The sequence below is a fragment of the Neomonachus schauinslandi genome, chromosome 9 (assembly GCF_002201575.2).
Source record: "Neomonachus schauinslandi chromosome 9, ASM220157v2, whole genome shotgun sequence".
Taxonomy (NCBI): domain Eukaryota; kingdom Metazoa; phylum Chordata; class Mammalia; order Carnivora; family Phocidae; genus Neomonachus; species Neomonachus schauinslandi.
In genome coordinates this window covers 50,246,876-50,274,350 of record NC_058411.1, presented here as the reverse complement: position 1 = coordinate 50,274,350, position 27,475 = coordinate 50,246,876, and the positions used below count along the sequence as shown (strand labels likewise).

General features: G+C 36.0%; 1 protein-coding gene across 1 annotated transcript in view; it reads right to left on the bottom strand.

The window, feature by feature from the left end:
- The window catches only part of MDGA2 (MAM domain containing glycosylphosphatidylinositol anchor 2), an 802,844-nt gene that overhangs the window by 369,016 nt on the left and 406,353 nt on the right, over nt 1–27,475 (bottom strand). Inside the window, exon 3 of the mRNA XM_021701373.2 lies at nt 1,290–1,464. Within this exon, the coding sequence (XP_021557048.2) occupies nt 1,290–1,464 (175 nt within the window). The remainder of the gene's footprint in view (nt 1–1,289; nt 1,465–27,475) is intronic.

Below are 27,475 nucleotides of genomic sequence, written 5' to 3'. Positions count from 1 at the left end.
TAGTGTTGTTGTTGTTGTTAAGTATACATAACTGGAACTATTTGATCAGGACAAGGGCCAGAGGCTATACTGTGGTGAGGCAGTGTATGGGTAAGGCCAACCTGTGCACCCTGAGAGTAGCACGTGGGATTCAGGTGCCTGAGTTATAATACCAAGGGATGCCTAAGGGGCTAGAAGACGCTACAATGATTGGGACAGGCCTTCTCTCTCATCCTTTCCAGGAAGGGAACAAGCATCCGAGTGCAAGATAAATCACAAATGTAGCCCTGCCACCCACTTCCCAGTCCCCTGAATAACTGAATGAGATTCAACAAACAGTGCAATAAATAGATCATGTTTAATTCCGGTCACCTTCCTAACTATGCAACACTTGTCCCACATTGCAAAACAAAGGAAAGGGACACAATAAGAGATAGGTAGAAAAACAGGAACTCCTCACTTGTTACTTATGTCTGAATTACTTTGAGGAGAGCAAAAAAAAAAAAAATCTTTTTATTCTAACAGTAGAGAGTTAAAAAAATGAAAGTTCTCATAAAAAGATAGTGGAATGATGGGTTAAACCTGTGCAAGAGAACAAACTGAATGTAGGTCCTTGATTTGTTTTGGTGGGGAAGAAGGTAAGGAGACCAAGAAAATTTTAAGTATATTTGCTAACAGCAAAAAGTGGAAAAACGAGACTAAGAACCAAAATAAATCAACAAACACTTCCCAGGTGGCACAGCATTGCCCAAGATACTGATTACTTTCAACACAGGTGGATCAAAACCAGGCTCTACCTAGAGATTTTGGTCATTCACAAGCCAATTCAAATAGTACCGCATACATGGTGTTCCTTTACAAAAACAAGAACCACTGAATTCACCCAGAGGTAAAGTTAACAAAGCAAGTTACAGTATGTATCACATAATATTTTCCTTATGCTGTTATAAAAATGCATTTATATACTTCTATATAAAGATAGGAAGTATATACATTCAAACCCTAATGATCATTGGTGGGATTATCAGTAATATTTGTTGCCTCTTTGTTACTCTGGTTCTTTAATGTTCTATGATGGAAATGTATTACTTTCTCATAAAAATTAGGAAAATTCCTAATGGAGACTCTTTCTTCAGTAAGTATAGTAAATGAGCTATAGTTATCTTACATACTTTTTATCCTCAACTAAACAGAATGCTATGTTTTGGAACAAATCATAGTTTTTCTCAATGGACAAAAAAATAGATCTCAAGTTGTAGGACAGAAAGCCATAGGAGACTTAACCATAGTTTTCTGGGACAGTTACTTACAGTACACATCCACTCTGATTGACTTTATCGCTGGGGACCCCAAGCCATTCTCTGCTTTACAGTAATACCGGCCTCCTTGGTGTCGCTGAATGTTTGTAATCCTCAAAGTCTCATTGAAGACACTTGAGTCTTGGAATCTGTCAGAGGCACTTCCTGCTGTTTTGGTCCACCTGATCTGAGCAAGCATCAACAAAGATGGTTACTTTAGGTTGGTTTTCTCAAAGAAAAATCAAATAGCCATTACTCATTTGAAGAGTTTGCTTTTGGAGATGCTATATGCCATTCCTAGCAAGTTATCGGAAAAAAAATTAAATTTATATGCACAATTGAATTATAAAAATTTGAATGCAATGTCATTGGATAGTGTATGTAATTCTAATTCAATTGTATATAATTCATGAAGAGCTCAATCAGTGTGGGGGGCAATATAAAGACAAAATAAAGGGAATTAGAGTTAAATATATGTAATATGTTGGAAATATGGATTAGTTTCTCTTTTTGTTGAGAATTTAAATTTTTCTTTCATATTTTTCAAACCCTCCTAAGGTACTCTTTATTTATTTAGTACAGGTAGACTCTTACTTTTCAGACATGTTTTCGTTATTTTAAATTTCCTATTTGATTTGGATAATTTAAGCAGGTTAGTCTAATGGCTTATTGAGATTATGTGTAATTATATATACCTGGCTGTTACAAGCGTTTTCTTTTTTTTATGGCTTTACTCTAATAAGTCTACAAATGGCTTGTCTGTTTTGATAATTAGAATTCACTTTATATCAATAATTATTTTCAAAAAATGTGCAAACTTTTCCAAAGAGAGCATTTCTATTTAACTGCCAAAACACTTTGAATAACTAAAACATTTCATTATAAACAATAACATTCTCTTAAACACAGCTGTGTACAACAGACTTAGTTTTGGCTAGCAATAAAGACTGGCATTCAACTCTAATTTTGTGTATCTTAGTTTATAAAACCTGAACAAAAGCCAAATAATGGTACTGTAAAGTGATACAAAGTAGGAAATCAAGAGGATTTGGTTTTACTTCTCTCCGTGTCCCTGCTGGATAGAATATTTATTTTTGTTTGTTTTTATTTTTAGGTTGAGAAATGGTTGATAGAAATCCTTGGTCAAACATAGAAGAAGAAATATGGAAAAATGCAACCAAAGACTGAGTCTTCAAAGCTGAAATCCTATAATACTGCCATTATCTATGCTATTTTCATATAATGTTAATTAAAATTTATAATCTAATGACATTAAAAGAATCTTTTAAAAGTTCTCCAATCATTATACTATCGGTATGAATATAATCATGTCTGTCCTTAATTGTGAATGAAATGAAAATGTTAGAGATTTATAAAAACTGAGTAATTCACAAAATAAATATCAAATATTTATTCAACATCTTCTGTGTGTATGGAATACACACAAAAGTAAATGGCAAGACTCATGACTTCAAGCAGTTTACAAGCTGGTTCCTAATATGCTCATAAAAAGACAATGTATAACAAGGGCACTAATTTTCTGTTCTTGTATAGACAGATGATAATTCTATGATAATCATTATTGCTAGGATATAATCTGAGATAAATAAAACACAATTCCAATTAAGATACCGAGGTTTTTTTTTTACTATCATAATATAAAATTATATGGTATAAAATTGATTTTGTTTTTTTTTAAGATTTTATTTATTTATTTGACAGAGAGAGACACAGCGAGAGAGGGAACACAAGCAGGGGGAGTGGGTGAGGGAGAAGCAGGCTTCCCATAGAGCAGGGAGCCCGACACGGGGCTCGATCCCAGGACCCTGGGATCATGACCTGAGCCGAAGGCAGCTGCTTAACCGACTGAGCCACCTAGGTGCCCACTATAATATAAAATTGTTTTGAATAATATATATTTCAGATAATAAAAAGGAAGTTCAAGATAAAAACAATTTTGGAAATGACCTAACCTTTCAGATATTAAAAATGTTATTAAGGTACAATGATTAGTTTGGGCTATACTGGTACAGTATTAGAAATCATTCAGGAATAGGGGATAGAGAAAGCAAGAGTGTGTGAGAGAGAGACTGTGTGTGTGTGTGTGTGAGTGTGTGTGACAGAAACAAAGAGAGGAAGACAAAGGCAGAAACAGAAAAGAGAGAAAAACAGGGAGAGGAAAAACTACGATGCAAACCAGCACTTATCAACCTTTTGGTTTTAAAATGCCTTTATACTCTTAAAAATCACAAGGGACCCCAAATAACTTTTATTTAGAGTGATTGTATCTATTCATAATTATTGTATTAGAAATTAAAACTGAGGCAATGTTAAACTATGTGTTATTAACTCATTTAAAATTATATTAATAGGGCGCCTGGGCGGCTCATTTGGTTAAGCGACTGCCTTCGGCTCAGGTCATGATCCTGGAGTCCTGGGATCGAGTCCCGCATCGGGCTCCCTGCTCGGCGGGGAGTCTGCTTCTCCCTCTGACCCTCCTCCCTCTCATGCTCTCTGTCTCTCATTCTCTCTCTCTCAAATAAATAAATAAAATCTTAAAAAAAATTAAAAAATAAATAAATAAAATTATATTAATAAATTGATATCTTAACACAAAGAACATTTTTAGTCAGTTTAGTCAGAAAACTATTTTCCAAAACAAAATATAATTGAGTAAAAAAATGTTATGCAGATCTTCCAAATATTCACACATTTCATTACATAATACCAAAAAAAGAGCAAATTTATGAATCTCACTGCTGATCTCTTCAGAAGAGTCTTTACGTTTTGGGAAACCATCACACTTATGTGGGAAGATTTTCCAAAATTCTCATTTTTCTCTTAAAACTGAATTATATCATTAGTAACAGATATGGTTAAGGTGTTTTCTTTGGAAATGCAGGTTCACTTCACTGATTTTTAAGAAAATGTTTGCCAAATACCCAAGTTGGAATAACCATAGTTTGTAGAACAGTCATCCTTTTATGTTCTATGAAAAAAAGTGGCAAGTTCAGTACAAAACTCAATCACACAAGTCCTTTACCTTGAGACAAACTCTACACTTTAGGAAGGAAGCAGCGATGCTTTACAGGACTTCTTTATCTTGTCCCACAGAGGTTTAAGAATAGAGCACTCAAGTTTGAAGATGTTCAAATTTGATCATTTGTACTGATTTACTGAAGATATTCTTAGTGACATTGCTTTTGTTTGTTTTTCACTGTGAGTGCATGTGAGTGAGGAAAGTGGCGAAGAAAACAGGCTGATAGTATAATCTGGTGCCACAGCATTGTTTTGTGCTAAGCTGCTGCCTGTTTTATCCACCAGTGCTTTGCACCATCACCACAAATACAACAGTGAAAAAAATAACATTGTCTTTGTAAGCGTCCTGTAAAGATCACAAGGTCCCCATAGATACTAGCAGCCACACTTCCAGAAACACTGATTAAGAATACAGAAACAGCCCTATCTATGTCTGTATCTATCTCTAGCCATTCATTGTTTAATCAAGGGTGTTGGGACCACTGACTGTATCGATAATAGTAATAAAAAAATAGCTGACTCTCCAACCCACCCTTCACACCGAAATAAAGTCTTGATTCAACAGGCACAAATACTGATAATATCTTTATATTGTTAAGGTTTCATAGGCAGGACTGGAAGGATAAATTCGTAGAAGCTTCCTTTCTGAAAGAAAACTTTGTCAAAAAAATGGAAGCACATTCACACTTTGACTTAGCAATTATCTGGTTAAAGTTTACCTTACTATCATTTGCGTAAGAATGCAGAAAATGTATGTGTAATAGTGCAACACTGAGAACAATATAAATATCAAATGATAGGGAAGTGGTTATAAATTCACTGATTTTAAAATTAAATCGAATGTAGTAATTAAAAGAACTAAAATACAAAGTATATTATTAAATGAAAAAAGGAACAGAAGAAAATACTCTCATCTGTATAAAAAGTATGTGTGTGTATATGTGCGTGCATGTATATACTATGTTAGAATTACACAAAGAAACACAAAATTTAACATCGATTAACTATGAGTAGGACTGGAAAAAAGAAGATAGTGAAAATGTATTCTTTTATTACAAAATTTTTATTTAAAATTCTTACACAATTTATTTTACCATGAACAAATACTGTGTTTATTATAAGTTTTAAAAAGAGAAATATAATTCTATAGTGAAATATAGGAAATAAGATAAACTAAAAAATAGAGAAAAATGAAAACAATCACTTATGAAAAAAATTTCCTTTTTCTCTCCTTTAGAAAACTAAATACTAACTAAAAGGAAATATTACTAAGCCACAGAAAGACATGTCTACTTCTTGAGAGGGCTTACCAAGTTACATGCCTCACTGATGAGAAAAGAAAACTTCAGATACACTATCATTAAAGTTGTGACTTCAAAGTCTACAAAGAAAATTGTATAGGCTTCCAGGTAAAAGGAACAAACTGTTATAATTTGTCAGAGCCTGCTCACTTCCTAATGCTGACTCTCTCCTTCTTCCATAGTAATTGAACCCCAAATTATTAATCAGGCACTTGGCTGCCCAGGACAAAGACATTTCCCAGCTATCTATTCATTTACATTCTGGCCAGTGTGTTTCGAGCAGAAATATCCTCCTAGGGAAGTGGCACTCAACATTTTGCTCATTTCTGCACATTCCACTGGCTCCTATCTTGGACTACGAGCTGATTTGGAATGAAAGTGCAGCACAGAGAAGCAATAAAACGGAAGAAATCTGAATCCCTAACATCATGGAGTTGCACCTAACCGCCCTAAACTATTTATAGCCCTGGGCTTCTACATGGGAGAGAAATAAAATTCTAACTTGTTTACATCATTCTTTTGGGGGATTTTCTGGAACTAACAGCCAAAATTAGCTCTGATAAGCCTGGGGTGGTACAGAAGGTCAGCTTGTCCTCAGGGATCTCATTTCCAAAGCTGATGGTTTGAAAACAGTGGAACAGCGTCAGAATTTATGGAAAAAAGGTGGTGGGAGGGTTTTTATCTCCATATCAAACAATCAAGATCTCATTCATCTACTGTGAATGAAAAATATTCAGTGATAGGAAAACATGCAGTAACCTCAGGGTTCTAATAATCCCACCTGACAAAAATACTTGAGACAATACTCTAATCACCCAATGAATAAACTGAATCTGAGGGTTTGGTTTTGGGGAAGATAGAAAAAAGCATCTGGTGGTGAGTGGTTAATACATGTCCATTTAATAGGTAAGTATAGTTTTTCTGGGTAATAAACAATTTAAGTATTAAATAAAGTTTCTCAAAACCTAAAGAACATAGAATAAGGGGATTTGTAATATCTTAGCAAAATCTTGGAGTTTGAGGTGGGTATAGGACACAAAGGGGAGAGGTAAAACTTAATGACTTGTGGAGATGGAAGGAAAGGGGAGGAGAAAAGTAAATTATACTGAAGTCTTAAACTTTAGGAGAGCTGGAAGGGTAAAGAGCCTGCCTTTATGGAAGAAACCATAGGTATTTTGTTTACAAATAATAATAGAATCATAAGTGTCTGATTAAAATAACAGAAAAATACATAACTCCATTAATGGTAGGGCAAATGAAAAAAAAGGGGAATGAGTGGGAGAATAGAAATTTGATAACACGAGCAAAAAGAGAGGAAAAGGAAAAGAGAAATACATAATTCTAAATAAATAAAAAACAGAGAGTAAGATGGAAACAATTGCATCAGTCATAGACTAAATATGAACAGATTGAATTTACCCATTAAAAGAGTCTGTTAGACTGGACTTAAAGGTAACAAGTTTATATGCTATATAAAAATACATATTTTGATACATAGCATAATTAATATATATATTATATATATATGATGTGTGTGTGTGTGTGTGTGTGTATACACACAGATAAAGTGACCCTAAAAGATTGATAACCGAAACCACGACTGGAAAAGAAGGACATGGTCATGAACAAAGTGGTAACAAGAATATGTAAACTAAAATCAATTAATCAATCAGTCAAGAGTGATAATATATACAGTAAGATTAAATTAATAAGAACAAATTAACACTTTAAAACACTAACTGGAAAAGAAAGTCATTACTTTCTATAATACAAAAGTTGTAACTGAGAGCAAAAATATATTGTCATGGGGCACCTGGGTGGATCCATTGGTTAAATGTCTGCCTTCAGCTCAGGCCATGATCCCGGGGTCCTGGGATCAAGCACCACATCAGGCTCCTTGCTTGGTGTGGAGTCTGCTTCTCCCTCTCCCGCTGCCCATTCCACCCCCGCCCCCCACCATTTCTCTTGTCTTTCTCACTCTCTCTCTCAAATGAATAAATAAAATCTTTAGGGCGCCTGGGTGCCTCGGTTGTGTCTGCCTTTGGCTCAGGTCATGATCCCAGTGTGCTGGGATTGAGCCTCACATCAGGCTCCCTGCTCAGCGGGGAGCCTGCTTCTCCCTCTCCATCTGCCCTTTCCCCCCCTTCATACGCTCTCTCTCTCTCTCTCAAATAAATAAATATATTTTTTAAAAAAAACCCTAAAATATTTAAAAAATACATTTGTCATTAGCTGGTATTGCAGTAAAGTACAGAGCAGCTAAAGACATAACACAAACAAAATTAGAAATGGAATTTGAGAAACATGCAGTTGCAGTGGGAAATTCCAATACATCTCCTCTGAAAACTAGGCAGTTCTGGATAATACAATTTTTTCTATTAACTTAAAAAATAACAGAGACAAGGAGGAACTGAAAAATATAATCAACATGTATGATATGACTAATAAATCTTTCATACATAAGAATGAATTTTTTTCCTATGTCCATTACACATTTACAAAAATTGATCATGTAGTTGGAAGCAGAAAAAAAAATCTTAATTAAAAAAGCAGACACAGTACAGGTGATGTTATCTAGTCTTAATTAAATACAGTTATAAATAAGTTATCAAAAGATGACTTCTACATGGAAATTTACTTATTGTCAAGAGAAAATTAAAAGGAAAATTGCTAGTGATCTAGAAGGCAATGAATAGAAATCATCTCACACTAAAATCTGTGAATGCAGTGAACAGAGTACATAGAGGAAAATATAAACTGTATATTTTCTTCTATATTAAGGAATGAATGAATAAATGAATAAATAAATAATAAATATAATAAGTACTCAACTAATTTATTTTAATTTAATGTAGGTTCCTGGGCTCTACTCTAATTTACTGCTTGTTTTTTTTTTTTAAGATTTTATTTATTTATTTGAGAGAGAAAATGAGAGACAGAGAGCACGAGAGGGAAGAGGATCAGAGGGAGAAGCAGACTCCCCGCCAAGCAGGGAGCCCGATGCGGGACTCGATCCCGGGACTCCAGGATCATGACCTGAGCCGAAGGCAGTCGCTTAACCGACTGAACCACCCAGGCACCCTAATTTACTGCTTGTTAAGCCATATAAGTAGAACCAATTCGTCTTCATTTTTAGCTTCTTCTCCCAGAGATTCTTGTGAGCTAGCCTGGCTCAGATGTACAGAAAGTCACTGGGGAAACAATAAAATAGGAGTACCACGGGAAGACTTTCTGGATCATTCAACTCTGCATCCCCAGCAATTAGTTCAGTAGATAATCTATATAGATTAGTACTAGTTTTACTAGTACTACTACTAATACACAAATGTTGAATGAAAATACGGGACTTGAGTTGGGACTTGAGAGGTTGATGGATATAATGGTGAAGATTAGGTTCAGCCATAAGATAGACAAATTAACAGTGATTTATATATGATGGAAGTTAAATTTTCTCATGTAAAAGAAATCTGGAGTGAGGCAGGCCAGTGCAGATTTAATGGCTCTATCAGGGACTCAGACTCTTTAGAAGCCCTCCCTACCATGTGTTGCTTGAGCTCAAGGTCCAAAATAGTAGCTACAGATCTAGTTTTCACATCCCATTTCCAGCAGAAGGAAGGAGGAAAGGACAAAAAGTGCCTGCTAGTTGTCTTTTACAAAAGTTTCTAGGATGCTGCCTCATGACACTTCTGCTAACATCGTATTCCATCCCTGGCTACAGGAAAGGCTGGGAAATGTATACTCTACCCCACATAACATCTCCCTCCCAACCCTCTGCTAAAATCTGATGGCTCGATAATTCTGGAAAAGAGGAGGGAGAATATTTGAGACCACTGCTTCTCCCATAGTGGGAATCAAACATGTCCAATTTTCAGATATGCTGCATTATTAAATATGACTATGTTTAAATCCTGTTACAATGACATTAAACAATCATTTCCATAAAATAACATGAACAAAAAAAGAAAGATACTACAATTTAGGAAATACTTTCATTGTAACTCTCTACCTAATCTGAACAAACAACATGGAGATCCTCTTAGGTTGCAGAACATAACACATAGCTTAGGGTTATCTAACTCCCAACAAAGAATTGTCTACTTTGTTTTTCCATAGAACGATATTTCCAAAACATCATTGCTTTTATGTAGCCTTAAATAAAATCAGTGTGAACTGAGATAACTCAAGAAAATGTTAAGAACCTGAAGCACAGGTTGAAGATAGACCTGGATAAACCTAAAAAAGTATATTACATACATGTTATGAACCCAATAAGGGCTTAGATCTTGACAATGCTAAGATTTGTAGGTTCCTCCCCCCTTTAATTAATGTCTAGTGAATGAGGATTTGTGAATTGAAGCTACTGTCTATCACTGTCAAGGAGTTAGGGCATATATATACTCAGGTCAATCTGTAGAGAGAAATCTGAGCTTTGTCCAGCCTTATTTGTACTCTGAAAGATGATCCCTCATCAATAAAAGAAAGCCAGAGAAAAAGTAAGATAAAGATCTTCTGGGGGCACGTGGGTGGCTCAGTTGGTTAAGCGTCTGCCGTCAGCTCAGATCATGATCTCAGGGTCCTGGGATCGAGCCCCATGTTGGGCTCTCTGCTTAGCGGGGAGTCTGTTTCTCCCTCTGCCTCTCTCTCTCTCAAATAAATAAATAAATCACACCTCTAAAAAAAAGATCATCTGATCTGCTATAATTATTGGTGACTTGCTACCAAGGCTTTCGGAGCTAAACAAAGCTAGTTACAGGGTATCAACCTGAAAAAGCATAAAGGGATATCTATGGTAGGTGAGTATGAGCAGACAGTGTTCATTACAGTTTTGAAAATAAAGGTTATCCTCTTATCATGCATTAATATCAGGGGAAATTACAGAGGAAATAGTTCTCTTTGAATTACTAAATACAATAAATAGAATTCTGAGGCACAGACTCCAGATCATACAGGTTCAATTTTTAATAAGTCATATCCATTTACCATAAATTATAGCAAAATGTCACACTTGCTTCTAAATTCGATTTTATAGAAAGAACCACAATTGTCTGACCAAGCAACAAAAATATAACCTGAAAACTTCCATACTCTATGCATAAAACGTTGTACTTTTCTAGTATGCTCAGAATATTGGAGATCACTACTACTACCAACATTACTACTACTACTATTACTACTAACAACATAATAGACACCTTTACAAGATTTCTATACCTTAGAGTTACTGATATCTGTCCAGAGTGAGATAAGAAAGAATTTCTCAGTGTACATACTGCAAATATGCTCAGAGAAGCAATGAGGAAAGGCGAGTCTGAACATCAATGATGAATCTTCTCACCCACCAGAGACTAGGAGGGCGGGGAGGGGATCATCATGGTAAATGCATTGGGAATGGAAGGAAAATCGTGGGATGAAGACATGGGTATTTCTGAACACTAGATACGCCTTAAAGCAGAGAAGACTTAGATATTCTGATACTCTTTTTGGCTGTGGCTTTTCTTTGGACTTACACTTTCAAAAACTTACTCTTATATGACTAAACTGTGACTTATGTGACTAAAACTGAATAAATGCAGTGCTTACCCTTGACAATGCCAGGTTTCCTAAATGTATATAGAACGCCACAATAAGGCCAGTAAGCATCATTTCAAGCCAAAGGTGATAGGGTCTTGGTGCAAATAAATACATGCTCATAAACACAAATAGTTGGGGATTAATGTAGACTGCTTCATGGAAGGGTTTTATTTTGTAGCATAACCAAGACATTAACCATGGACTCCAAACAACCAGTAACAAAATTTTACTTCTTTAAAATTTACAGGGGCGCCTAGCTGGCTCAGTTGGTAGAGCAGGCGACTCTTGATCTTGGGGTCATGAGTTTGAGCCCTATGCTGGGTGTAGACATTACTTAAAAAAATAAAAATTACAAAATGTTTTTATATCCTGTCATCTGATTTTAATCCCATGACAGATTCTAAAAGGCAGGGAAATGTTTTCTCCCTGTTTCGCAGCTCTAGCTCTTCTAGGGACCATGTGACTCTGTGCCTTTGTACCCTGGGCTCCTTTTGACCTGAGAGTTATCTCATTAACTCCCTCTGATCACCCAGAAATTATTTTATTAGAAAGCCTTCCCTGTCCCATAAAGCTCTATTATATCTGTCCTCTCTGTGGCCATAGCACCTTGCAATCCCCTCTACGAGAGTACCCATCACATGCTACAGAAATCAGATATTTATATGTGGTCACACATAACTGGTTCTGCCTGATTCTCTCAGAGCCCCTTTATGCTCCCATCTGTGCTTCCCTAGGATCCTCTGTTTTTTAATGCAATAAGGTCCTTGGGCTATGGAGCCACTCTGCTCTCATAGGCAGAGTCTTGGGGAAATGCTTCAGTTTACCTTCACCCTGTGGCTCTGAGCAATGAAACATTAGAGTGGATATGAAAGCCCAGCACACCCACCTCCAGTTAGGATAGATTCAGAAGCATATTTTGCCCTCCAGAGTTCCTCTGCAGGATCCAGCTGAGCCTAATCTAAAATCACACCCCTGCCCTCCTTCTTCCTTTTACCCTTTGGCTTTCTTGCCCCATTAGCAGTTTCTCCTATGAGCATTTCCTTAATAAATCACTTGCACAAGAATGCTTATCTCAAGCTTTACTTTCAAAGAACCAGACCTAAGACACAATTCTTTTGCCTTTAACAAACTGTAAACCATTGTTCTTGATCTTGATATCTCCCAACTAAAGCACAGAGCGTGGGACATAATAGTCATTAACAAAATCGCTGTTGCTTAAATGAATTCCTAAGCACTCTAATTCTGCTGACAAGGCAAACTTAAATTAGACAAAATCCCACTCCACAAAACACGTGCAATATAGTAAGTTTCAGATGTTGATCTTTTACTATATACTTCAAATGTAAGTTGAGTCTACTCATCCACTTTCATTTTGAAATATCCACAAAAGGAATTTTATTTAAATTTTATAATTTTAATGAATTTATATCAATTCATCTAAATATTTTTGCTCATTACTCTTTGTAAGAATAGGAATTTCTTTTGAACATAGGTGGCTGAAGTTAGAAGAAAATATTAAATACCTCTTTAGTGTCAAATTAGTGTTTGAACTGTTATTGAATTAGCAATTAGTGATATTAAACAGGACAAAAATCAACTATGAGAGATGAAAAAAAGCGAATTTATAAAGATAAATTCATTCAAGAGAACCAGCAATATTGGAGGAAAAACAATATAAAATTAAACAAAAAATAGATGACATGAGTCATGAAATAGTTTATCATAAAACCACCCCCAAGTTTTAGAATAGACACAAACTACTAAGTGAACCAGCAATACAATACAGCTGGTATAATATTAAACACTTTGCTAAATTTATTCAAATATGATTGAAATGTAAAGTTTTGACTTCATTTCTTACTATCATCCAAATGTTTAAAGATTATGACATTTCATACAAGCTGTAGAAAAATAGGAAAGAATGTGTAAGATATTCTCCAAGTTCTCCACAAGGTGGATGAAAAGAGATTTGTTTAGCTGCTTCTTCCCTGGCCACTCCTTAGCCTTTTTAAGCAGTTCCTACTCATGTTCCTGACATCTGAATGGTTGAGTGCCTTAAAACATGGTCTTTTCTATTTATAGTCACTTCTGGGCCATCTCCTCCAATACTTTAAATATCATTTACATGATGCTAACTCCTTAGTTGGTGTGGGTAGTTCAGGCCAGTCTCCTGGCACCACCATCTGCCCACCATCTCCACTGTAATATATTGAAAATGAGCTCTTGCTCTACCCTCCAAACCAGCTCCCCCAGTCTTTTCCACCTCAGTTAATAGCAACTTCCTTCTTCCAGTCATTCAAACCCAAACTTTGTAGTTACCTTGGCGAAAAGAGAATGTGAATAAAAATGCAAAATCATATTATTAATTTTAGTTCAAAAAATCATACCAAATCTGTGATAGACTTTAAAATTTCGTTTATACCTGGAGAAATTGTAAAACAATCATTTACTGAATTTTCCCATTTTGTCTGGGGTCCCCAAGACCACACTGAGCCGTGATGATTCACAGGGGACTTATAAGACTCGTTTCATAGCCATAGTCATGACTACGATATATTGCAGTAAAAGGATACATAACAAAATGTACAAAAGGGAAGGGCGGATGGGGAGAAGTTTAGAGAAAAACAGGCACAAACTTCTAAGAGTCCTCTCTCCATGGAGTCACACAGGAGGCACTTAATCCCCACCCCCAGGATTAAATTATGACAACACATGTGAAATGTCTCCACAGAAGTTCATTAGAGCCTCAGTTTTTACTGAAGTTCACACAGGCACCTCTGCCTAGCATATACCAAAATGTAGACTCTCAAAAGTAAAGCAGGTGTTGAGCATTCATCATACTGTTTGGATAACAAGTTAGGCACAGTAAGTCACTCTAATCAAAGAACATGCACCCTTCCTGAAATCCTAGTTCCCAGATGCCAAGCAAGGGCCAGCCTTGCAAGCAGGTCTTTCTGAGGATGGTTTCCTCAGGCCTGCTAGGTTAAGTCCTTCCGTACACATATATACCTTGTGGCTGAAGTGTTGTGTGGCCTTCTGAAGAAGCTCCTTAAAAGAGAAGGGCATGGGCCGATTATCTTTTTTCCTTTTCTTCCATGTTTCCCCAGGCTCAAATGTGGTAGCTGGGGCCCCAGGATCCATCTTAGATTGTGGGCCACCTCCCAGGTAGAAGTCATGGATGAAGGATGGGTCCCTATGACACCATGATGCCATCATACCATCTCAGTATTCTCGATGTCCAGATTTATTTTCTAGACAGAATTGATGCTTATCTTGTTTAAGCTATTATTTCTGCATTCAGCAATTAGCAGCTAAAGACATTCTATCATGAAAAAATTAAATTAAGCAAAGTATAAGAAATCCATTTGTAACATCTGTAGACTCTATAAATAAAAGATCTGTCTTTCAAATGTGAAATAATGAAAGTAATACCCTTCAAGAAACAACTAGAAGTACTCAAAGAAATAAACTGCATGCATTGGAAATGCCATATTTAAAGCATCTAAAAGATTTGAGTGCCAACTCATGAGAGAAAAAATAGACTATTGGTTAAAAAATAAGAAAATCATTAAAATGGGCCTTTACAACTTAATCATCCATACATCATTTTTATGAAGGGGGAGATGCTGTAATGACATACAGTATATTCCAAATACATTTGCTTTTTGTAATCTGAGTGAATAAATAGAGGAGGGTAGTTAAGTTTCTCTGTTTCTTCTAGGACTTTAAAAGAGCTCCCTGATTTAAATTTAGCACATTTGTACTTAATAATCAATATTTATTTTACCACAAATTTTACTAGTGAGGATTATTTTAAATTGTTGCCACTGAATAGCTTCCCATCTTCTTCCTTATGGGTTTCTTATGGGAATTTTTTTCACCATCATCCTCAGTCTTGTTGAAAGTGAAGCAATAATTTCCTTAATGATTTTTTATAATAAAATATAATCTAAATTAACAGTATTGCAGACACTGCAGAGTATTAGAAATGCAATAAAAAAAATAAATTGCTCTGTTCTACTCACGCCAAGATAGTGCTCTACTGAAGCTGTAGCTAAATTTATTCATAAGATAACCAAGTGAACTTTGCCATTTAAGGCATTAAAAAAACACCCACACACTTACAGAAAAATTAAAATGTCTTTTGGCATATAGACTTGACAGGATGTTTGTAATTACAGTATTCTAGATTGTTCTAACAGATAAATTCAGCCAGATGTGCCAAATAATTCAGTGCAATTCTATCTCATGTTTTCTAATAATTCATCTAAAATACCCAATAAAAGTTATATTTAATTGGCCCAAGAAAATATTTTAGAGTGAATTATCTGTCCCTCTGCATTTTTCTAGGCACCTGGAACTCGGAAGTGAAATTGACACCTCCAATTCCTACGAGTACATTTTCAATTTTATGGAAAAATTTTATCTCACACTTTTTCCCTAAAATATTTGAGCAACTTTTAGAAAACACAAGAACAAGAACAATAACACTTTTTACGGACACCTTGCAACATTCAGAGGTACAAATGACCTTTACTCATAGTGGCAAACTTGGAACTTAAACTCAATCAACAGCCAGGTAGTTGAAAGTTATCAACAAAAAGGCATGCAAAACTAAACTGAGGCATCAAAAATAATACCTATGAGAAAGGACTATTGTAAATGTTCATGCAAGGGCCCAATTTCAGGACCCACAAGTCAGTTAATCTTGTACACATCTGAAACATTTCAGCCCACTAGATTAGTGCTGGGGTTAAATATTGCAAGAATTTAAATTTAACTTGTTTCAATTTTGAATAAAGATTAGAAGGTAAAAAATGGAAAGTAATATTGCCTAGGATTCCATAAGTAGGCACTTCTGCATTATTGTCTTTCTAACAACCTTACAAGTAAATATAGTTATCCTCAATTTGCAGATAACTAAACTGAGATTCAAAAAGGTTAACTAACTTTCCTAAGACTATACAATTAGTAAACAGTAGTCCCAGGATTTTAGCAAGCATCTGTATGATTCTTTATTTCCACTAAAAATAGCCAATATCTGTTGAGGGCTTACTCTGCCAAATGCTTTATTAAGGTATCTCATTTAATCCTCCCAACTATCATATCAGTTAGGTACTATGTCTCCATTTTACAGATGAGAAAACTTATGCTGAACACAGTAAAATGATTTGCCCAAGATCCCACAGCTAATTTATGGGAGGAGCTATGATACGGGTCCCCCTCTTTCTGAAGTCAGAGTCTGTTTTTGGTCTCACTCTGATGTATTAATAGAAAACAACTCTGGTAGCTTTAATTCAAGTCAGATTGAGAACCTTTCTCCAAGAGCAAGTGAAACTAGACAGTTGCTCTAATTCTTAGCAAAGAGACCACACATTATTTGATTTTACCGACCCACTGTAACATTTCCTGCACAAATTTATATTTCTACCAGAATATGTTTCCTAATTGAAATGGAGATGAAGAACAAAGCAGAAAATCACCCTGCATAATATTACCTGGGATTTTTGGGACTGAATGTTCCTGGGACAGGAAAAGAGATAAGAAAAGGAACTTGAATTCATACGCTGGGCGAAGAAGGGGAAAGATTAAGAATTTTAAAGTTAAAAGAGAAAGTTCTACAGAGAAACTTGTCTAAAACAGAGTGGTTTCCACAAATAACAGGGAATTGATAGGATCTAATCTTCAACATTTTAACAGCTTCAAGATAGGTCTTCAATAGTAAGTTAGATATTTTTACTTCTGTCCAAATATAGTAAAAATCAAATGCGTTATGGGAATAGGTGGGTGTGAAACTGCCACATATGACTGTCCCATATGACCATGGGATAGAGTTCATTGGTCACCTACCACCTCTTCCAACTTTTGACTTGGATGTCTTCTTACAATTCAGAGGCCAGAAAGCTAAACACATTTACCAGATTCTCTGCACTTGTGGACAGAATTTGGATTTTATCAATAAAAATTCTGAAAACCAGATTAAGTGGGAAGAGAGGTATTTTGTAAGAATTTTTGTAGGTGTGAGTCAAAGTAGACATCGTTATGAAAACAGTCAACAGTTCTGGAGTAGATGTCTCAATCCCTTGATCATAACTAAGGTATGTTTCTCTTGAAGCTAATGGCTGGGAGAGCTACCCTGTGACTCCCACAGAGGAAGCAGGCTGTTGGTGAGCAGGCGCTATAACGTTATTCTAGGAATGATTCCTACAGGTCCAGCTTAATGGCCTTCACCTGCAGCCCTTGTAATTAGTTTTATAAGGAATTAATTGTCTAGATTAATTCATTTATGCTTAAACTAGCTAGAACAGATTCTGTTACTTGCAAGTGAACCCTGGCTGATGCACCCCTTTTCTCCTCACCGTCACCTGCCCTCAATCAGGTTCACCTTCAAAGTCAGGCCCAGCAGAGTAAAAATATAATGGCAGCACTACATCTTCTCAGGGGCCTTGATCCTCCAGACAATGCTCTTCTCCTTAGAATTACCTGGGTAACATCTGCTAGAGACTCCAACATTTCACAGATATAATAAGCACCATAAAATCTAACTACCCAGTGGAATTAATATATTGACAAAACTCTTGGCTGCCTAAGTATTATCATTTTGCAAGTTTAAATGATGTCTTCCAATCCTCTAGTTGTAATGAGTGAAAGGAGAACGAAGGAGAATAGGTGGGCATTGGTAACTGAAAAGGAAAGTGGCATCTGCAACAAAGTATAAGCAGTCAGAAGGCATATTCTGCTAAATAGAAACAGTCCTGGGGGCTGCATGAAATATACAAAAGCTACTCTGCATGATTCATAAAGACTTTGGTGTGTCTTCAATGGAAGTTAAACACTGTTACAAAAGAGCTCCATAATCTTTATTTATTTACATTTCCATAAATTATTTTATGAAGTTTAAAAATAAGTGTTTGCTGTTTGATAGTAAATCATGTTACAAGTTCATCTACCCATATAAAGTTAACACCAGTATCTACACAAAAAACCCAGGAATATTTAGTTTCATCCTGACACAAGTGAAGATTTATTTCTCAATATTTGGAATCAACGGCACATGAAAAACTAAATATATTTCAGGTAAAATGGAAATAAAATACTTATGACAAAGTTAATATAGCACCATGTAGGTCAAAAACACAATGCCTACAATGAAGATTTGTTCATCCCTCCTCCCAATAAACTTAGTTTTCAAGCCAGCGAATGGGAGGAAATATATTTAATTCCCATCAGTGTATTGTCCTTAATTTTAAAGAAATAAAGGCAGCCTTTGCACTCTCAGGCCTCACTCGCCACTCCGTTAAGTCTATGTTAGAGTTGGAGTATTATCCACGTGATATGTGATAGGAGCACATGTGGATGTAGGGTGTGAGGGGAGATATTACAGAATCATGGCAGGTGAAGAAAACACACGAGGGATCGAAGGATCGCTGGTCATAGAAACAAGAAGCTGCTCTAGAAAATGTGACACAAAGTACAGGAAAACTCTATTTCTTTAAAGCTTATTAAGGAAAGAATGTTCCTTAACTAAAAGACAGAATACTAACCTAACAGCATACATGACTTTTAATTCTGGCTCAACATTGAGAAATTTCTGAGAACATTTCACATCCACCCTCAGGGTTGGAGAGAACTTGGACCTTCCTGAAATCATGAAGTAGAGCCCCTGCTTCCACAGAATGTCACCTGTAGCCCATACTTTGAATTCAGGTCCTTCAGGAAAATAGGTAACACAGATGAAACTAGTTCAGCCTATTGCCTCCTGAGCTATTAAGGGTAACCCCTAAAATGTTTTCTTTTTTCCTACCTTGCTAGTTTAAATTAAAACCAGCACATATGGCACTATAACATATCTTATTTAAATATCTTTTTCTTTTTATTAACTTCATTTTATACATGTTTTTTTATTCATTTTATACATTTAGATAACAAAACTAAAGTCAGAAAGTGAGAGATAAAATAACCAGCCTCCCCATAATTAATGAATATTGCTGCAATAATATGTGTATAAACATGTATTCAATATAAAAATATACATTTATATTTTTATATAAATACACATGTGTAGGCATACCTATGTGCATACATATAAAATTACAATCATAGATCCTCTAGTATAATAGTGAAAACATACAAAATAAGAGATCAATTACAGACACTATTTCTCAACTATCAATTAAGGTTTGAATACATCTGAAACTTTAATTTTATCATCAGTGGTTTTCATATATTGTATTAAGTAAAGAAAATTAGAAATACCTAAGATCTCGTTATTGAAAGGTACAAATGTACATCTACCAATGTTACTTTTCTGCCTGATGCCATGATGTCAATAGGAATAGAATATTGCTATTCTGGCAATAACACATGTTGAGGATACAAAACCAAAATGAGACAAATGTATGTTGAACTTATCCAGTAACAGAAAATGTCATACATTCCAAGACGCTACCATGACATCTCACGAAAAAGATTTTTGTTCTAATAAATTTACACATTCACAATTTCAGTTATGGTGCAATCTTGTTACAAGTCTAACTGCAAAATGAATATAATTCACATCAAACTCCTAATAAGTAGAAAGAGTCCACTGAAAGGTATTTTCAATAGCTACATATTTTTATTTTTCCTTAACATTCTTTTGATGGAAATATTTATTTGATTTTATCACTTTAGTCAATTACTGTATATTTACATAGTTAGCTTAATTGTCTTTAATTAAGAAATCAGTGTTCATATGTGCAATCATTCAAACATGTAACTATAATATCTAATTATATAATTATAGTGTATACTGAAATGATCAGAATCTTCATCTTAACTGATTTTAAGAGTGCATGCTTTTTATTAAATACCTGAAAGAGAAAAGGTTCAAGAATCACTTACAATACTGTCTTTCAAACTGCTTACTTTCCAAAGTTAACGTAAGATTTAAGAGGGAAATAAAAAGAGGTAATAATATAAATCTTATGTATGTATAATAGCCATAGAATAAGTTTTGGTTTTTACATACTATGACATGCCAAAATGCCTATTAGTGAAATCTCACCATTACTTGATTTTACTCACTCAGTGCATTCACTTATGATACATTTATTATTTGTATTATAAGTTTGACTAGGGAAAAATTTAAAAAAATTCCCACAATCGGGGGTGGGGAGAAGGTTTCTATGCCTTCTGAAAGAGAAATTTTTGTTGTTTGTTTTACGAACTGATTACAGAAAGAATAGTGTAAACAACTGACAGCAACTCAGAGTATAAGCAGAAAGGGATTTTATAATCCTTTCTCTTCTCCACAATCTTTGCTAAATGTAGATGAATAATACCATCTATCTTAGCCTGGAATTTCAAAGATCAGAGCCTTAGGCACGGATTTGAGTGTTGACAGTTTCTTTGGGAGGTTCAAGTCCAGTGAAATGAAGATGAGGGGGAAAAGAGGGAGAGGGGTAACCGAGGCAAGGAGAGATAGGAAGTAATGCAAAGGATATGCTGCCCATGATGTGCCATTTTTCTGCATGTAGGATGATCTGGAAGATTTGCAAAGAGGAAACGTACTTTCACTGCAGTTCTCTAAGGGGAGAAACTAAGAGAAATTTAATCTATTTTATTAGCTCCTGTGTCGTGCTTCCTATTTGTCTAGATTCATGCCAAGAAGAACTAATGAGTCTGAGCTTCATCACTTGGTCCCAGTGGCTCTCAGGAAGCCAGATCTAAAGACCTAGAAATGGCCTTGGGAATCAAGGACTTGGTAACTGCCAATGCCTGGGCCCAAGAGTCAAGAAAAAACAGTGGAGAATCAATGGTGTAGCCAGAGAAAATAGGGTTCCAAGAGAAGACTCCATTGTGGGGAGGCAATGGTTTTATTATGAGAAAGGTGGCCCAAAGAACAAAGCTGAAGGATACAATTAACTTTAGTAGGAAACCTTTAGAAGCAGTTAGTGTTTGAGGAAAATCATCCAAGTGGATAATACTGATGGAGATTGAGAGTGGCATGCTATTTCTGGGATAGAAGAATGCTAAGTAGTCAGGATGCTTTTTCCCACAGATTTGTAAAAACACAGTGAATACTGACTTTGGTAATGATGTCTTCCCAAATACCTCCTTAGTTGTTGGGTAAGGATTGATGATGCAATGACTGCTGGCATCTTATAGCACCCTTCAGTGATGATAAAACTGAATGAATGGCCTCTTCAATGACTTCATGGAGGGCATAAAAGGATGTGGTGACTTTTTCCACATTAGTGGAATCTATTTGTTTAAAAAATAGTTAATACAAGTTAATATGTAATACTGAAAGGAAGGAAGGAGGGATGGGAGGGAGGGAGGGAAGAGGGAGGAAGGAAGGAGGAAGGAAGGGAGGGAGAGAGGGAGGGAGGAAAAGCTAGTATTTCAAGAAACTTTTTCCTGAGCCAGGCCATAAAATATAAAGGAGAGCCTCCATGAAAATGCACTCTTTAACTTTGCTTGCAAAATAAGCCAAGCTGTTAGAAAAACTTACATGGCACCAATTTAATATTTCTCTCTGACCCAGTTCTTAGAAATTTGTTATCAACTTACCTATTAATATAACTTACTAGTGCAAACACCCTAAATATGCAGTACTTAACAATATTCAGGTTCTAGCTATTGCCTCCCCTAGAGTAAGGCAAGCTTTTCCTTACCCACAACCTAAGTCTAATTTAGACGTGCTTATTATTAATTCAGAATGCCAGAGAATCTGGCGCATAAAAAGGAGAGCTTTGCAAAGAAAGAAGTCACTTACTCCTTGGGTCTGATCCAATAAAGTAAGATCCTGATACCTAAAACACCTTAGTTCCCTGATAAAAAATTAAAGTCACATTAAGCAAATTTAAGAAACCTAATTTCTGACATAATCAACGGATTTGCAACACCTACTATGTACATTTCACACCCAGGTCTCCCAGGCTTTACTTTTAATGCAAGCTGTTCTTTACACCTCTAAACTCACCTGAGACAACATAGTAGAAATGATTCTGAATGAACAGTAGGTCTCGTAAACCTGATTTTATAGGTAAAAATTATCTATTTCTCCTTAGTCATTAAACTTGAGGTGAAATGGGGGGGCGCATGGGGGCCGCAGTTGGTTAAGCTTCTGACTCTTGGTTTCAGCTCAGGTCCTGACCTCAGGGTCCTGAGATGGAGCCCTGTATTGGGCTCTGAGCTCAGGGGGAGTCTGCTTGTCCCTCTCACCCTGCCTCTCCCCCTGCTTGTGGTCGCTCCTGTGCACTTGCTCTCTCTCTCTCTCTAAAATAAATAACAAAGTCTTTAAAAAAAAAAACTTGGGGTGAAATGGAAACAAAAGACAAAATAATCTTTCTGGAATGATTATTATGTTATAGTGCAGATTATTACTTTATAGCACAGAAGTATTAGAAAACAAAAATTTGTTATACAAGTATCTCTGTTGATAATGGATGTAGATGCCCTTGAAGTTTACTGTCAACAAATTAGTAAATCAAAACTCCTTAGCTGTATGTCTGGCACTTACAATTCAGACTAAAATTCTTGAATCATCCTTGACTACTCTCCTCTCACTCTCATATCCAATCCTCCACAAAACCTCTCAAAATATATTTGATCTACTACTCTCTCTCACCACCTCCAACATGAACCCCATTGCTAACGTCACCATCATTTCTCTCTGAACAGAGCACCCAGCTTCCACTCTCAATCCCTCTAATCTATTCCCCAAGTTGCTGCCAAATTGATCCTGTTAAAACGTAAGTCACAAGGTATTAGCTTCTGCTTAAACCCTTCTTTGGCTTCCCAAATTGGGGTGCAAGTAGGATGGCACCCAATTCTTTTTCATCAGGCCCTATATCCTTCTTCATCTCTAATGACCCCACAGTCACTGCTGGGCAGTCATTCTGAACTCCCTCCTCAGACACATCAATATTCCTCTTGTTTAAGGGCTTTTGCGTTTGTTACCCTCTTTCCTCTTTACTCAATACTGCTTAAATGCCATTTCTTCACTGTAGCCTTCCCTGACCACCCTATATAAACTAGTGGCTTGTTATTCTCAGTCATCTTATCTAGTTTAATCTTCTTCGGGATATTAATCAGTACCAGAGATCAGAATATATGTATATCTGTTTATTGCCCATTTCCCCCTAGAAAGTATAACCTCCATGAAGGCTAGGATTGGTAGGTTTTGTTCATTGCTATATCCCCAAACTAAAATAATACCTCACACTTAGTAGATGCTCAATGCTCATCTCCTTCCATATGGCATCCAGCTGCCTTTCTTTACAACTCCCTGGGTAAGCATTAGAAAGTATAAATGACCTCATTAATGCCTCATGTAATTCTGAGAGGATTGTGCACTCTATTTAAGAAACTCAACTTTGTAAAGGCTCGCAGGAAAAAGGGGTTACCCATTCAGCAATAATAAAAGCATCAACATTATTAATTAAAATGTTTGTGGTTCAAGTTACCCTACAGACCTCTCCAAATAAATGTAGAAACACCGAGTTCCCAGAGGGCATTTTATTCACAGAAAAAGTTTTATGAAAAGACTTTAAAGCTCAGCAGTTTTAGGAAGAAAATAAAGTGAAAATTCAGGAACAAAAAAGAAATGTATTCCAGTAACTTCTCCACAACTAATGAGGTAAAAACAAAATAAAACTGAACAAAACCAAAACAGCAACAACAAGTTTTTTAGCCAATATGACCAATCCAGCGGACCCTAAATAATACAGAATAATTTAAAGGAATCGTTTTAAATTAATTAAAAGATGAGCTAAGTGGTAGAAATTCCAAAATTGGTTAAGAATATCTATGATTTTTTATGTAAATTAATTTGACCAGCTCTGCAATTAACTGTTTATTCTTTACCAAACATTCCATTATGAGCATTTATGCAGCAGAGTTGGGCTATTCTCAGAATGCTACCAAAGAATTATCTGCCACAAATTTGAGTGTTATAAACTACTGCCATCCCTCAAAGTTTTACTGAAGACCTAATATGAGTGTCACACTGGCTTGGGGAAACAAGCATCCTCTGTGATCCTAAAGACCATAAACAATAAGAAAGCCCAAATTTATGAGGAAATGGCTCTGAAAAGTGCTCAATTAAATTATGGACAAGCTGTGTCATACAGCATTAATTTCTTGGACTAGTAATCTTGAGTTAAGGCAAAGTATCATTATTTTATTTCAGAATAAATATTTCAGAATAGACTTCTACCTTAACTTGTCTAATGTGAATCACTTTCATTATATAAAATGATTTATAAACTGTAGTATAGATGAGAAAATCAGCCTTCTCAAAAAGATGTGTTTGCTTAGAAAAAGGCAGGCAATATGCTTTGATCAATTTGATGTGAAACATAAAAGGCTTCTTTCATATTAAACAGGTACCAGGCATACAAATTTAATTGAGGACAATTTTTGTTAATTTTTAACATTTCAAGGGAATGTGTACCAAAAAGAGCTGTAATAAGTCAAATGGTTATTTTATTACTGCCTTTGCAATAAATTGAAAATGTATCTTCCTTAGGGAAAATAGGCTTCAATTCTTGACAAATCAGATCACTCTAAATTAAATTATCTGCCTAAAAAGTCACATTTTAATAAACATTCTTTAGGGTTTTTTTTTTTCTCCACATACACAATTGCTACTGCATCCTCACTTTTTGAAACAGTGGACTTTATATCAAAATTTTATATCACCTTTTTTTTTTGGTGTACATTTTATTTTCTGAAGTATAGCAGCAATCTTTTTCTCTTTCAGTCCTTGAAACATTTTGGGCACATTCAGATGTTCAAACTTTGCCATTCAAATATCAGATAAAACACAAAGGGATCTCACCAAAAATAATGAAAGCATGGACACTATTCTGTTTATTTTATTTTATTTTATTTTATTATGTTATGTTAATCACCATACATTACATCATTAGTTTTTGATGTAGTGTTCCATGATTCATTGTTTGCGTATAACACCCAGTGCTCCATTCAGTACGTGCCCTCCTTAATACCCATCACCAGGCTGACCCATCCCCCTACCCTCCTCCCCTCTAGAACCCTCAGTTTGTTTCTCAGAGTCCACAGTCTCTCATGGTTGGTCTCTCCTTCCGATTCCCCCCCTTCATTTTTCCCTTCCTTCTCCTAATAGCATGGACACTCTTCTTAATAAGAAACATTTTTTCGGGGCACCTGGGTGGCTCAGTTGGTTAAGCGACTGCCTTCGGCTCAGGTCATGATCCTGGAGTCCCAGGATCGAGTCCCACATCGGGCTCCCTGCTTGGCAGGGAGTCTGCTTCTCCCTCTGAGCTTCCTCCCTCTCATGCTCTCTGTCTCTCATTCTCTCTCTCAAATAAATAAATAAAATCTTTAAAAAAAAATAAGAAACATTTTTTCAAGAGGAATAATGTGCTGACAATGTTCCGTTTCTCAAATCAGGTGGTTGGAGTGCATTCAGTTAGTGGACATTCAATAAAATAATCATCACAATAATAAAGAGTCACTAGATAATTAGAAGAATTTAAGAAGCATAGTGCATTGACAATTTTAGGAAAGAAACATCAAATGTGCCTGTCTCTGTGGATATCCTATGTGGAAGAACGTACAAATTGAAAACGAGAAGGAGCACAGTATGGTAATGGAGAAAAAAGGAAATATTTGAAAAGAAATCATGGAAATCGCAGACAGAAATGAATGAACTATTACTGTTATGGACGTAGTACATGTTTCAGATGATGTACAGCTGAGCTGTTTTAGAGAAAAGCACACCTACCTGGAAAGGACGGTGTAGAGCAAAAGTAGCCAGCTAAATTACGGTTGCCCTCTCCTGATTCACCAATTAGTGAACACTTAGCCAAACCTCTTGAAAGCAAATGCCGCTAAGGAGGTTGGTGTCAGTTAATTATTCAGACTTCACTGGCAATTGCTTTAATGAGATATTTTCTTCAGAACAGTCACTGAATCAGCTGACTTTAGGTAATTTTATACATACAGAGAGTGTGAAAAGGTGTGTGTGTGTGTGTGTGTGTATGTGTGTGTGTGATTTTGGAAAATGGATTATTTGGAGGAAGATTGACCTAGCTACATTTGTCGAAATCATTGAGGGTTTTCAAATTCTACTCACCTAAGGCTTATGACTGGATGCCCAATCCAGGAGATGGGCATTCAGAGTCATCCGGTGTTACAAGATTAAGCATTTAAAATGCTCCTTTAGTGGCGCCTGGGTGGCTCAGTCATTAAGCGTTTGCCTTCAGCTCAGGTCATGATCCCAGGGTCCTGGGATCGAGCCCCGCATTGGGCTCCCTGCTCCGCGGGAAGCCTGCTTCTCCCTCTCCCACTCCCCCTGCTTGTGTTCCCTCTCTCGCTGTGTCTCTGTCAAATAAATAAAATCTTTAAAAATAAAATAAAATACTACTTTAATACTTCCTTAAAAACAGGTGGAACTCGACTGTTAGGACCCTTACTGTGTGTTGGTGGTAGTGCATTAACTAACAAAAACCAAGTGTGTTGGGCTTACTTACAACAGACAAAATAGTAAAGATACTGCCCACATTCAGCCTCCTATCTCTTTTTTTGATACACACCAAACATCTTCATACTGTCTCAGGCTTTCTTCTCAGGGGCATTCCCCCTAGCTTCAGAAAAATCTTATCTTCTCCATTAAAATGTCAATTCCTTCTGAGGTCAAAAGGAAAAAAATGATTTTTTTTCAAGTATTAATTTTTGTTAATGATGGGGAAGGTTTTAGTTGCTTGTCTTTAGCAAGGGTGTTTCCTTTCATTGAAGATCAGTTCTTGATCAGTCCTTGAACTGAAACTAGGTCTCCTGTGAATTATTTGTGGCCCAAAGTATTTGTATGAATTCCTACAGGGAGGGAATATAAATATTTCTCCAAACCTTACATCCTCCAACCTCCTTTTCTCTAATTGTCCTGCTTTCCAGAATATTTCATTGTATCATAACACCCTAGAGCATGCATCCTAAGACTTTCCCACTGGGGTCACAATGGGTAGTATCCAAATCAACAAAGTTATATTTACCTACAAATGTTTTTTAGGCAGGGGAACAAGCAAAACAAAATAAAACATTGCTAATATTGTAACATGCTACATTGAAATCCCTTGTCTATCATGAAATTGCTTGTGATCCTGGGAAAGTTACTCTTTTTTTTCAGAATTTCACATTCCACACCAGTAAAATGGAGACAATTATATCTTACTCATAGGGCTACTGTGAAGAAAAAAAGTGAAATAGGATATGGAAAATGAGAATAAGGAATATTTTTATTCACTTTATTATCTTCAC